We start from the raw sequence: 13,118 nt of genomic DNA, 5'->3' as shown, positions 1-13,118 counted from the left end.
CTGGCCAATGTGGCAAAACCCCATCTCTACTAAAAATACAAAATTAGCCAGGTGTGGTGGCATATGCCTGTAATCCCAGCTATTCGGGAGGCTGAGGCAGTAGAATCGCTTGAACCTAGGAGGCTGAGTTTGCAGTGAACGGAGATCGCACCACTGCGCTCCAGCCTAGGCAACAGACTGAGACTCTGTCTCAAAAAAAAAAAACAAACCAAAAACAAAAGGCTATTATGATAATAGTGAAATATAATTAATGTATCTTTCCTATTAACTCCAAACAGTGGGAGCATTAAATATACAAGGTAGCATGTGCTGCTTTGTAACCTGCACTGGGCGGAAAGTGTGCCACAGCGCAAGCAGGGAGGCTGACTTTCTATCTGGAACAGGGAGAAAATGGGGACATATTCTGGTTGGCCTTAGTGTATGGCAGTGGGAAAAGAACAAGGCAATAGGAAAGGTACAGGATCATTTGGGGAACCAGGAGAACTGTGTTTCTGAGTACCTGTGCAACACCTCCTAGGCAACCCTTGAAACTCTCTGTGGGTATTGAAGGGTGCAGTTTGGGGGGCCTGATACCTATTAAGGGTAGGGACAAAGTCGTGGAAATAGGGTTTATGATTTTAACATCCATGTTGGTCGGCCTTAGAGTCCCCAGGTATACATGATAATCCCATGTATTGCAGGGATGCTTGAATGGTTTTGCTCATGGAATAACAGTCTTTGGGGCTACATGGCAGGTTCTGTCTAAGAGCTTTGGTCTGTGGCACTCGATGGAGCCAGATGTCAACGAGGACAAAATTACAGAGCATCTTGAGAAGTCAGAGACCCACATTTCCCAGGCTAGGGAAAGTAGTTACTCATTTCTGCTTCTAAGAGAATAGACTGTGTTAAGGAGAAGTAAAATTCCTGAAAACATAGTCCTGTGAAAACATAGTTTGGTGTCCTCCCAGGTTCTCACTCGAAGATCTGCATGCGAGAGGCCTTAGGAGAGATTTAGGTTCTTGTAGGAGAAAGCTGAGATGAGGAAGGGAAGCTTGAGTCCCACTCACCAGGAATGGCCACTGTTTGTATTAGGAAGGTCATGTTTACTAGAAAGTCAGAAATATATTTACTCGTTCTCCAGACTTATTGAGTGCCTACTGTGAACCAAGCACCATGTTTGGCATTCATGTTAACTGATCACAGAGAAAATTCCTAGAATTTCCGAGATTACCAAAAAGATTTACAAGACGATGGGCCTCATAGTTGAAAATATATGTTATTTAATGTGACTTAATAACTGTGCTGAGAAAGGTACAATCACAGGAGAGGGAATGGACCTGACTTCTCCAGTTCCCCTTGGATTCTTCACTTTTTACTGGATGAAGAAGAGTCTTACATCCACTCATGATGGCTACCATTTAAATTAGTCCCATGTGCTTCTTATCCCCCACTTTCTGGTAATTGCTCTCCATTCCTTTTGGGGTATTTACCCTCTCCTTTTCCCCCAATACACACACACACACACACACACACACACACACACACACACACACACACCATGTATTCCAGTGGGGCTGTCAGACATGATGCTCACATTCTTTTAGACCAAGGTAAGACAGCATGAGGCATAGGTGTGGTCAATCACAGCTCCTCATTTTCTTAAGCCAGAGAGAGAGGGAGGCAGTGGAGAGGGAAAGAGATGGAGAAAGTGGGAGGGAGAAAGGGGGAAAGATGGAGGGAAAAGAAGGGAGGGAGAGAGACAGAGACAGAGAGAGAGAGAGAAGGAGGGAGGGGGAGGGAGGGAGAGACAGAGGGAGAGACAAGGAGAGGAGGAGGAGGACCAGGAGAGGAAGAGAGGGAAAGAGATCTCCAGGGGCTGGTACGTGATTTGCAAAGGACCAATCAAATTCCTTCCTCAATACATGAAAACTGGGAGAAAAAAAGTTCTGTTTGCACTGGGGCTTGCTACATTTTTACACGGCAGCTGCAGCTAATGACCACTACCTTTTCCAGCCTCGGGAAGGAAGCTCATTGCAGCAGGAGCACATGAAGCTAACTTATGAGGAGAGAGGATAAAAGATGGAAGGGGAAGGAGAGGAGAAAGCCCAGAATCCCACGGCCAAATTCATCATGATGGCCAGCAGGGCTGACATAACGAGAGAGGGGAGGGAGTAAGGGGGTGGCCTTCCTGCCCTCTGAAGATCTCTAAGCTTGGTCCAGTTTCTAGCACACAGTAGGAGCATGGTGTATTTTGGTTCCATTTCCTCGCCTGTCCCTTCAGGAATTCATCTTGGTCTTCTTGTATATGTGCTGTCACAGTGGCACATCCCGCTTGAGCTACTTTTGATGTCGGGTTTTGTGGTCTTTGGAGGATACAGGTGAAGTCTGAATGAGGGACTCCATTCAGAAAACTTTATGATGTATGGAGGGACTTTTTAATGTCCTATTTCTTTCTACCTCCTCCCCACCATTAATATCTATCAAACACATCTTATATGACACACACACTTCATTTATTCATTCATTCAACAAATATGAAATGTATCAACATCCTTGCTAGGCACTTTAGCTGCATTGTCTTTTTCTTTCCCGACACAAAATCTTTTACCCCATACATGCTATTATTATATCCATATTACAGATGAGCAAACTGAGGTTTCAAAAGACTTAATTATTTTTCCAAGGTTATACAGGTTGCTAAAATTGTTAGAGCCTGGATTTGAATTCAAGCTTGTTTTACTTCACACATTAACTATTTTAAAACCAAGAAGCATACTGCCTCTCATCTGGCTTGGGTGTATGGCTAGTGCCAGGTTAAGAAAGGAATCATTGTCATCCCTTGCTCGGAAGATAATTATCCTGCATTAGGTTCTGGGGACCACAGTTATTTAGAGAAGTTAGGAGTGAGAGGACCCAATGCTTTGGCTTCGGGTTCTGTTTGGTGAAACATTGTTTAGCATGTCCCTGGCTCCAGGAAAATTCTGGGGATGAGACCTCAGGGATCATTGACAGGAGACTGAGGACAGATGCTGACTGCATGCTCTCATCGAGAAAATATCACGTTCAAAAATAAAACAGCTTCTTTAACTGGAACATCTATTTTGTCTCCTGGGCCTTCAGACATAAAATTCACTCATTTTCATACCATGGCTCCAACCGATTTTCTGTATGAGATCACACACAGAGGAATCAAACTAATTTGAGATTACATGCTCGCCGCCCTTTCCTGTGAAGAGTCTCTTCTTTCTAATTACACTTTTTCTTCTGTGACAAATGCCAAGATGTCCAAAATGCTCTCTCTTAGGAAAAGGAAGTCCCAGGAGCTTGGGGGTCATTGGGGCACTATTTCTTCATGCCTGGGTGAGCTCTGCTGTGAGTGCTGAGTGTCAGTGATGTGTCCAAAGTGTGGGATTTGACTCCTTTGAATGAGAGTGAACCAAGCTCCAGAGGCTGGATTGTCTATATACACCCAGCTAGCAAAGAAATCCCTGCAGCAACCCATGGGTGGGGATGCAGGGGGCTTGTGGGAGGGCAGCAATAGATCAGTCCAAATCCATTCCCAACCCTGGAAGTTGGGTGGCTTTGAAAGCCAGCATCCTAAAAAAAGGAAAAAGAAAAATTGCTGGGTGCGGTGGCTCATGCCTGTTAATCCAAGCACTTTGGGAGGCTGAGGCAGGCGGATCACCTGAGGTCCGGAGTTTGAGACCAGCCTGACCAACATGGTGAAATCTGTCTCTGCTAAAAATACAAAAATTAGCCGGGTGCAGTGGTGCATGCCTGTAATCCCAGCTACTCAGGAGGCTGAGGCAGGAGAATCACTTGAACCTGGGAGGCGCAGGTTGCAGTGAGCCAAGATACCGCCATTGCACTCCAGCCTGGGTGACAGAGCGAGACTCCATCTCAAAAAAAAAAAAAATAAATAAATGTAAGGGTACAAGTGCAGTTTTGTTGCGTGGATATACTGTGTAATGGTGAAATCCAGGCTTTTAGTGCACCCACTGCCCCAAAAGTGACCACTGTACCATTAGGCAATTTTCAACCCTCATCTTCCTCCACCCTCACACCTTTTAGAGCCTCCAATGTCTATTATTCTACTCAGTGTGTACCATGTCCATGGGTACCCACTTCTGAGTGAGAACGTGCCAGATTGGACTTTCTGTTTCTGAGTTATTTCTCTTCGTATAACAGCCTTCATCTCCATCTACGTGGCTGCAAAAGACATGATTTCATTCCATTTTGTGGAAAAGCCAGCATCCTACTCTCTGTTGGCAATGTAGTTTAGTGTGAGAACCGCTAGGCAAGAAAACAAGAGATGGCAATTCATGTCCCAGTTCTGTATGTAAAAGCCCAAGTCATTTAGGAAGAAACACAACCTTTATTGAGTACCCACCCTTTGCAAGGCACCGTCAAGACTTCTACAGACACTCAGCTAGTCTTTGTAACAGTAAGTAAAAGTGCGTATCATTAACAAAGTGAGGAAGTAGATACGTTGAAAGTGATATTTGCTTAAGATCACACAGCCACAGTGAGGTAGACTTAGGATCTGAACCCAAATCTATTGTAGCTTCTCACTATTTCCACTCCATCCCCGAGTCCCAGCTTTCTCTCCTAGAAAACATGGATGATAATTTCAGTGACACCTACCCCATGGGGTGGTGAAGATCAGATGAAAAGCTGAGGTACATAGTAGGCTTTGTCACTGCAAAGATGCTGCAGATGGACGGTAGGGTGGGTGCAATGATCAGTTGCCATTCCCTTTGCCCATCATCAGCCACCTGCCGTTGGTTTCTCACTAGTCCCTATATAGTTGAGATCTGGCTGCTATTCATGGAAACGTAGTATACGTCGGATGTTCTATAAGGTTGTATCTCCATTTTGTAAGTAAAGCAAATAAGACTTAGAGAGCTAAGCAACTGGCCAGGCGTGGTGTCTCATGCCTGTAAATCCCAGCACTTTGGGAGGCCGAGGTCAGGAATTTGAGACCAGCCTGGCCAACATGGCGAAACCCTGTCTCTACTAAAAATATAAAAATTAGCTGGGCGTGGTGGCAGGCACCTGTAATCCCAGCTACTTGGGAGGCTGAGGAAGGAGAATCGCTTGAATTTGGTAGGCGGAGGTTGCAGTGAGCCAAAATTGGGCCACTGCACTCCAGCCTGGGTGACAGTGCAAAACTCTGTCTCAAATTTAAAAAAAAAAAAAAAAGGGAAAAAAGGGAGCTAAGTGACTTGCTCAAACACGAATGGTTGATAAAGGGCAAAGCAAAATTTTAGCCAATGTCTGCCTGAAACCAGAGCCCCAGCATTTTCCAAAGGATAGGCAGCTTCTTCCCCATCTGCACTGATTCCCTACCAATGCTAATTAACCAACTAGGTGGAGTGAATGAATCTTTTCTGAATGGACCCGTCCACCTTCATTCCTGCTCTTCCTTCAGGCTCTTCCTTTTGATCCCAGGTTATTTTTAATTCCATACTTTTGACCCCACAAAAGGTTTAATCCTGAGGAAATACCTACTACAAACAAGTCATCAGAATTATGACAAGCGTTGATTTTTAGCAAATTAAAATGTTCTAAATGGCACATTTTAGCTATTTGTTATTAAGCTGTTAATAAGCTGTTAAGCTATTTGCCATTTACTTCACTTTTATTTCCTGAAATTATTTCTACTTGGATGAATCCTATTTCATGTAAAATATTATTATAACAAATCTTAACTTCTCAATCTTTTCCCCCCTCCACTGTAAATTCTACCAATTATTGCTTCCATTAGTGAGATTATTCTTTGATGGCTATTATTTTTTTAGCAGCAGAATGGAAAAATTGGAAGACAGGAGTATATGAAGATACGGATTGAGGGAGAGGGGACACAAAACGGAGAGAAAAGACAAATGCTTCTCTATTGATAGATCAAAATATTCTCAGGGGGCAAGATGGCTAAGTATAAACAGTGGGTTCAAATGATGGGGTCAAAACATATTTCTTTGTTCTCATGAGATAGAAGAATCACTGATTCTAGGTTTCCTTTCCTCTTCAAATTGCCAGAAAAGCAAGAAGCCTATTTCATTATTGGATAAAGAGTGGATATTGTCACCATCGCCAGTCCTCATCAGCAAGGACTCAGTTGATGAGAGAATGCAAATTTCATTAAATAAAAATGACCCCTGAGCTAGCACTTCCATGTTCTCATCATCAGATGAGGCTTAAATATGACCCAGCATGGAGTCACCCCTTCCTGTCAAATCCTGACGCTTCCATCCAATACAGTGATTCAGAACACATTATTCCAATCTCCATGTCAGAGTGGCTCCTGGCTTGGCATTAGAAACCCTCTGAGCAACTTCTTAGTTTTACAAACATCTGTGTCATTTAACCTCATGGACACCACTTGTTTATTTGAATAAACACAGGGAATATCATGTTGGCCACCGTTCATTGCATCAACCTTACTAGTGACAGTTTAATGCTCTGTTGTTTGGGGATAACTTATACTTAGTTTGCCAATGTAGCAATGGCCTGATCAACGTAAAGGAGGCAGAGGGAGGAGCTCCAATATCTTGAGTGGTTCAAGGAGTGGTGATTGTGGCTGTGTTTAATCAGCATGGGTGTTCTGGGTCAACAGTCATAGTAACTCCATCTAGATGGATCCCCCAAAGCATCCCACATACTGTATCTCACAAGTGTAGACAAAATGGATGTAGTGCATAAACGTAATGGCCGTTTTGGGGTGGGAGGCAGGATAGTACTGTGCAATTTTGAATCTTGGCAGTTGTATTTCAAATCAGTCAAATACATTCATGGCTCTTTCTCTGTATTCCTGTCTCTGTGCCTATCTGCCTCTCTGTGTCTCTTGATCTCTCATGATTTGTGTGTGTCTCTCTCTCTTTTATGTCTTTGTCACTGTGTCGCTCTGATTCTCCAAAATATAAAGAGCCATTTGGGTTTTAGGCACACTTGGGTTTTCACATGGCTCTTCCACTTACCAGTCTGTGATCCTGATGTGTCTGTGAATGTCATTTTCCTCATCTTTAACTGAAGATGGCAATACTGATTTTGTTGAGTTGTCATTAGGATGAAATGAAACAAATAGTGTATTGCAGCCAACTCAGTTCCTGGCTCATAACAAGCGGTCAATACATGTTTGTTCCTTCCCTATCTCTAATTTACTATACCCTCGTGACATATTAGAATTCTACCAATCTGGTAGCTTTCTTCTGATGTGGCCTGCCCTCAGCCCATTTTCAGATCAGCCAATGGAACCATGACTGGCTGGAACCATTTTTCATCCAGTTGGTCTCTTTCCAGCAGTTTCATGTAGCCTCTTGCTGTAAATCACTCTGGGAAAATAAATATCCCTAATCCATTAGTGCCCTTCTACTGCAAGCCAATTTCAACCACAAACCAGACAAGGTTTGTTAATGGCCACTTAAATACATTCCTGCAGCCCAACCTGGAGACCCTCTGCCAGCCTAAAATCCTAGCAGCCCCTGTCTAAGAGACACTCAACTGTGACAAGACTGATACCAGCAAAGGCACAGTTCTGACTTGCATCAGTTAGGGGCGAACCATACATCTTGGTTTGCCTAAGACAGTTCCAGTTTATGATTGTAGCTTCTCCTACATAGGAGTAATTATAAATAGTGCCCCTTTTGCTTTCAGAAGAGGTTGTTTGTTTGAGACCAGCCTGAGCAACATAGTGAGACTCTGTCTCTACAAAAATTAGCTGGGCACGGTGGCACATGCCTGTGGTCCCAGCTACGCAGGAAGCCAAGGCAGGAGGATCACTTGAGCCAGGGAGATCAAGGTGGCAGTGAACCATGATCACGCCACTGCACTTCAGCTTGGGTGACAGAGCAAGACCCTGTCTCAAAATATAAGAGTTCCAGTTTGAATAGTAAACTATATAAGTATCTGTGGCAACCAAAAGTAAAAGTTTAGATAATAATGGTTATCATTTTTTGACTACTTGCTATGCCTGTCTCAAAATACAAGAGTTCCAGCTTGAATAATAAACTGTATAAAGTATCTATGGCAACCAAAAGTAAAAGTTTAGATAATAGTGGTTATCATTTTTTGACTACTTGCTAAGCACCAGGCATTCTTATAAAGGTCTTTGTATATGGCATGTCATTTAAGCTTCATTACAACACTATGAAGAGGGATGGACCATCCGGTCCATTTCATAGTCCAGGAAACAGAAGTTTGTTAACATGTTTTTAACAACAACATGGCCAAAGCCAACCAGAAGGCGTGGTTTGTACCTCACCCAGATCCCGTCTATGGGCAGCACGCCCATACCCAAACTGCTGGACGTGTTGGATGCTTGAGCCTCAGAGTCATCCCTTTCCCTAGAGAATTTTGCTCAGTCAAATAGAAGCCACTTCTGCTTGAGAGGCTCAATGTCCCCACTTAGGAAGTAGCCCACAGCCAATGACACAGAAGGCTCCCTCTGTTCCTTGCTTCAAGGTGGGACTGACTCTGCAGTGGGATCCAGCTAAGACCACATGCTTGCTCAACTCCTTCCTCTTCCCTAGCCTGCTTCTCTTGCTCCCATAGTTCTAAAAGCACGCTTTCAATAAACCACCTGAAAAAGGATCCCTGTGTCAGGCTCTGCCTCCAAGGAGCCAGACCTAAGACATCCAGTTAGCAAGTATCAGAGCTGGGACTCATGTCTAGGAGGCTCTCTTAATCACCAAGCAGATGTGACATGATATTGCCTATATTGTATACATGATTAAAATTATGGCCTCCAAGTTGTCAGGTCACCAAGCAGCATATATCACATTGGTCTAGATATGGCAACGACAGTCAAAACGAATCCTACTTATTGAATGCTGACAGCACACCAGTGTCTTTCTTGCATCTGATCCTCTCAACAATACCATGAGGTTCATTTTATTATCCCCACTTTACAGATAATGTATGGGAAGTTTGGAGACATTGAGACACATCCCCCAAGGGCATATGGATAGGAAGAGATGAGGCTGAAGCTTATATCCAAGTCCATCTTTTTTCAAGGACCACATGCTATTTCCACCTGGTCACTTAAACCTTTTGTTGCATAAAATATTCCATGAATAATTTGTGAAATCGATCTGCCATCAAAACTGACATTTTAAAAAACAATTTAGACAGAAGACTGCTATCACTCCAACCTTGACCCCAGCAACAGTTCTTTTTGAGCTGCATTTGACCAAAATGTCTCTACTTTCTGGAGAAAGCCATACTACTTTGGGAATAGCTAGAGAATATTCTCCTAAGCCAGACACAAAAAGAGCAAAGGAACCATCTTCGGTGGAGAAAGGAAAGAAAGTGAGACTACATGCTAAGAGGGGAATCACATGTGCTAATGCTTTTCCACCAAGGGAGACAAAATGGAATAAAAGGAAAACAGCAAAAATTTAAGGAGAAGCAGATTCAAATCCTAACTCTACTATTGTGTGATGTTTTTGGCAAATTACTCAATGTTTCCAAGCCTCAATTTGCTCTTCTGTTCTGTAGGAAAAATACCCATCTCATTGGTCCATTAATGAAAAAGAGTCAATGATATAAAATAGATATTTCTTCCTGCCTCATCTCTTCCATTTTCTTAAAATTTATAGCCAACTTGGAACGTCATTCCAGGTCTAACTAATACTGGTTCAAATGGACTATGCTTTAATCCAAGCAAAAAGCATATCCTATTATGACAAAAAGGTTTCTATTAAAAATAGAGAGCAGATAAATGGGAGACCATCATCCAGGAAGCCATCGGCTGATTCATAAAAATACAGAATGAGACATCCTGGATCCCAAGGCTAAAACTTATAATCAATGGTCATGTCTGGCCAGCCAATCCCAGCCCAGAGGAGAAGGAGCTGCCCAGTGGGTCATCTTTACAAGCCTGTTACAATCCTTCCTTGTAAAACCATTAACTCTGCTTCCAGCTTGGTGAAAGGAAAATCAATCTGGGCTGTTTGCAACACTGTATTCCAAATGTACCTGCAGCCTGGTTGGCTTTCTAAACAACTAGGGTGGGGGAAGTGCAGTGATTTCTGTGTGTGTGTGTGTGTGTGTGTGTGTGTGTGTGTGTGTGTGTTAAGCTCCACTGAAGAACAGGCTTGCACATCTGGCTTTGAAAATCAATCTCTTGGCCTTCATCTTGACATTTATTATTTCAAAATGCTTCAGTTCTTATCAGCAATTATGCAGTTAGCATAAGACTGGAAAACACAGAACTATGTGTACTGCAAATGATGCTCTTTCCTTTAAAAAGTAATTTTATCATTTTCACTCTCTGAATATGTACTCTGACACAGAATCCTAGAATCCCATCCTCAATTTGGATGAAGGGTCATAAATAACGTACACATACATATGCAACTGTATATATAATTGTATATAAGAATATGCACATATATGCATAGGTGTGTGTATACAGGTAATTTTTTTTTGATGAAGTGGTTAAGGAAGGAGAGTTCTAAATGCATGGTTTTAATTGTACTAAGCAAAAGCTCTTCCATCAGCAAGAAAAATAATGACCCAACAATCCTCCTCCGAGCTCTTTCCTCAATCCATTCATTCAGCGATAACTTATTTAGCATGTGCAGTGTGCCAAACAGTGTGGGGTGGGGGAGTGGGCTGGTCTTTGGGGATTTAGCTGCGAAAGGGCAGATATAAGCTCTCCTTCTGGGATCAAACAACTTGGTTCAATAAGAGTTCATTGTACAGGATCCCCTGGTTTGCAAAAGCCTCTTCCCTTACCCAGAATTCCCCACAGAGACCCACGAGTCGTGTTCAGAGTCAAACCTGACCAGCTGCATATATGAGCAGCAAGGCAGGGATCAGCGGCTGCTTCTCCCACTAGCTGCTTTCTAATCTGGCCGATGAAACCTGCGTCTGTTCTCAAGGTGGTGAACGGGAGGGGACTCTCCTTTGCATTTCTCGTGCCTCTAGATGAGGTCCAGATATTGGGTTTTTGATCTAACCTAGGAGCTTGTGAGCTGGCTGCTGCTTTGGAGAGCAGCATGTACTGGGGTGCTCTAAAAAACAGATGGGAAGGAATAGGCTCGTCTCACCGTGATAATAGCAAGTTCCCCTTACAAGTTTAACATGCAAACCTAGCGTTGGGTCCAGTCCGCCTCTGCTGGGTAAGCCCTTCCCATAACTTCAGGGAAATTACAGTGGCCGCACACAGAGAGGCTTAAACTCTCCCCGTGAATCTCAGCTGAGCATGAGGGCCTGAAGAAGTTCCCCCAGGGGGAATGGGGAATAGAGGGCAGCTTAGAGAGCTGAGCTCCTTCTGAGATGGGAGCAGGAATTCCGGGGAGATTGATCAGGGTTTTTTTTCCCTCTCGGAGAAACAGAGGATGGAGAGGGGCATGGAGGGGGTTGCGCTGCAGCGCTGGTCTCCACCCTCACCAAGTTTGGGTGCAAGGTACCGACCCTCTTCCTTCCTAGTTCCTTTCCCCATCAGGCTACGGGGAAGAAAGTGTGCAGGAGGCGGGATCCAGCCCTGCACCCTGTCCCAGGGCCCTTCAGGACAACAGCATAGAGGGGAAAAAAGATCATGTATCAAATTCCCGGCCAAGCCACTTAGTGGCAGCTGACTAATCTTGGGCAAATCACTCATTCTCTCTGAGCGCGGCTTTCTTACCTGTAAAGGGATCATGATGGCACCAGACTCATTATGTCCCAGGAAGTATTAAATAAGATCGCAAGTGTAAAACTACCAACGGCGGCTGGCACACAGTGGGCTTGCGGTTCTTAATACATATATTTTTAATTCTGTTAAGCATCAACCACCCTGTGCGGAAGCTGAGTGGTCCTTTCAGGTGGAGAACTCCCGTAGCGCTATCTTCCAGACCCGGGGTGCTTGGACGCCAGCATTCTCCCCGCGCCCAGGAGCTCACATTCTCCTCCCGTCACCCCTAGATCTGGCTTGGGGAGGCCACCCCTTTGCATCCTCCCCAGCTTTGGCCCGGGGAGGCTCTGAGACCCGGGTGAGGGCGCGGAGGGGGTGCGCGCGGCGGTTCTACCCGGGCAGCATCCCAGCCGCAGCTTTCCCACCCCCTCCCCAGCGCCCAGCGCGCAAAAAGAGAGAAAGCGAGAAAGGCGCGGATACTGGACCAGGCTTTGACGCGGATCTTGAGCTCGCCGTCCTGAGGCTCGGGCATGGCCTTCCTGGAGAGCCGCAGCTTGTTGAGCCCCCCGAAGCCGGCCAGCACCACCGCGCGCATCTCCTGGGCGTCCCCGAGGCGGTGCGAGCCGTCGCCGCTGCCGCCCTCCGCCGGCTCCTTGCCTGCCTCCTTCTCGATCATTTGCTCCGTCTCCTCCGCCTTCTCCACGCCTTCCTTGGCCATGGCGCTCGAGGGCGCGGGGCGCGCGGGGCTGCGGTGGCTGCGGCGCTGGGGGATTGGGGCTCCTCTCCCGCGGGTTCCTCCTGTTGAATGTGGGATGCTCGGCTGTGCAATGGCTGCAGCCTCTGCGAGCGCCGCAGCGGTCCACAGTCTCCGCCGTAATCCTCACAAGAGCCGTGCCCCTAAGCGCTCCACCCCCGCCCCACCCTTCTTTCCTGTCCCAACGAAGCCTCAACTCCATTTCCTGAAATAGTCCCAAATTAGGCTCGGGATCGCGGCCCCAAACGCAGATTTGCCGAAGATCTGTGACTAAAACGAGCCTAGAGAGACCACCTTGTCATACCCCTCCCTGTGGGCCCAGTACTTGGTTATATACGGCACAGGCTCGGGTGCCTTGAAATGGACTGAGACGAATGTCTGGGCCTGGAGGATGCCTTCCCGCGACAAGGTTGCCCTCTCTCCCTCCCATCTGCGAGGCTGGGCGGGATAGTCGGGAAACTGGGTCGTTTCTCAAACAGCCAGGTCTGGGTGGAAGGGCGGAGAGGTTTGGGAAGCAGGGAACTGGAGATCCCGCTCACTGACCTGAAGAGTCCAGTCCGGGGTCTTTTCACTCCAGACCTGCAGGGTCAGCTGGGATGCTCTTTGCTGGGTATCACCAGGGGCTTCCTTACGACGGCGAATTCTCACCACCCACACCATTTCGGGCTATTAAAGAGGCTTCAGACAAGAATCTTGTACCAAAAAGGATCCTGTTCGTGTTCTGATCCCCAGAAAACCAATGTGTACCCGCTCCCCAACATGCACGCA

General features: G+C 45.6%; 1 protein-coding gene across 1 annotated transcript in view; it reads right to left on the bottom strand.

Moving 5' to 3' along the window:
* VAT1L (vesicle amine transport 1 like) overlaps positions 1–12,465 on the bottom strand; it is a 195,337-nt gene extending 182,872 nt beyond the window's left edge. The window contains exon 1 of the mRNA XM_055299635.2: positions 12,082–12,465. Coding sequence (XP_055155610.1) covers positions 12,082–12,314 — 233 coding nt within the window. The 5' untranslated portion in view covers positions 12,315–12,465. The remainder of the gene's footprint in view (positions 1–12,081) is intronic.
* Between the last annotated feature and the right edge of the window lie 653 nt (positions 12,466–13,118).

Source organism: Symphalangus syndactylus, chromosome 11, assembly GCF_028878055.3.
Source record: "Symphalangus syndactylus isolate Jambi chromosome 11, NHGRI_mSymSyn1-v2.1_pri, whole genome shotgun sequence".
Lineage (NCBI taxonomy): Eukaryota > Metazoa > Chordata > Mammalia > Primates > Hylobatidae > Symphalangus > Symphalangus syndactylus.
The sequence above is the reverse complement of the archived record's forward strand: the minus strand, read 5'-3'. Positions and strand labels throughout refer to the sequence as shown.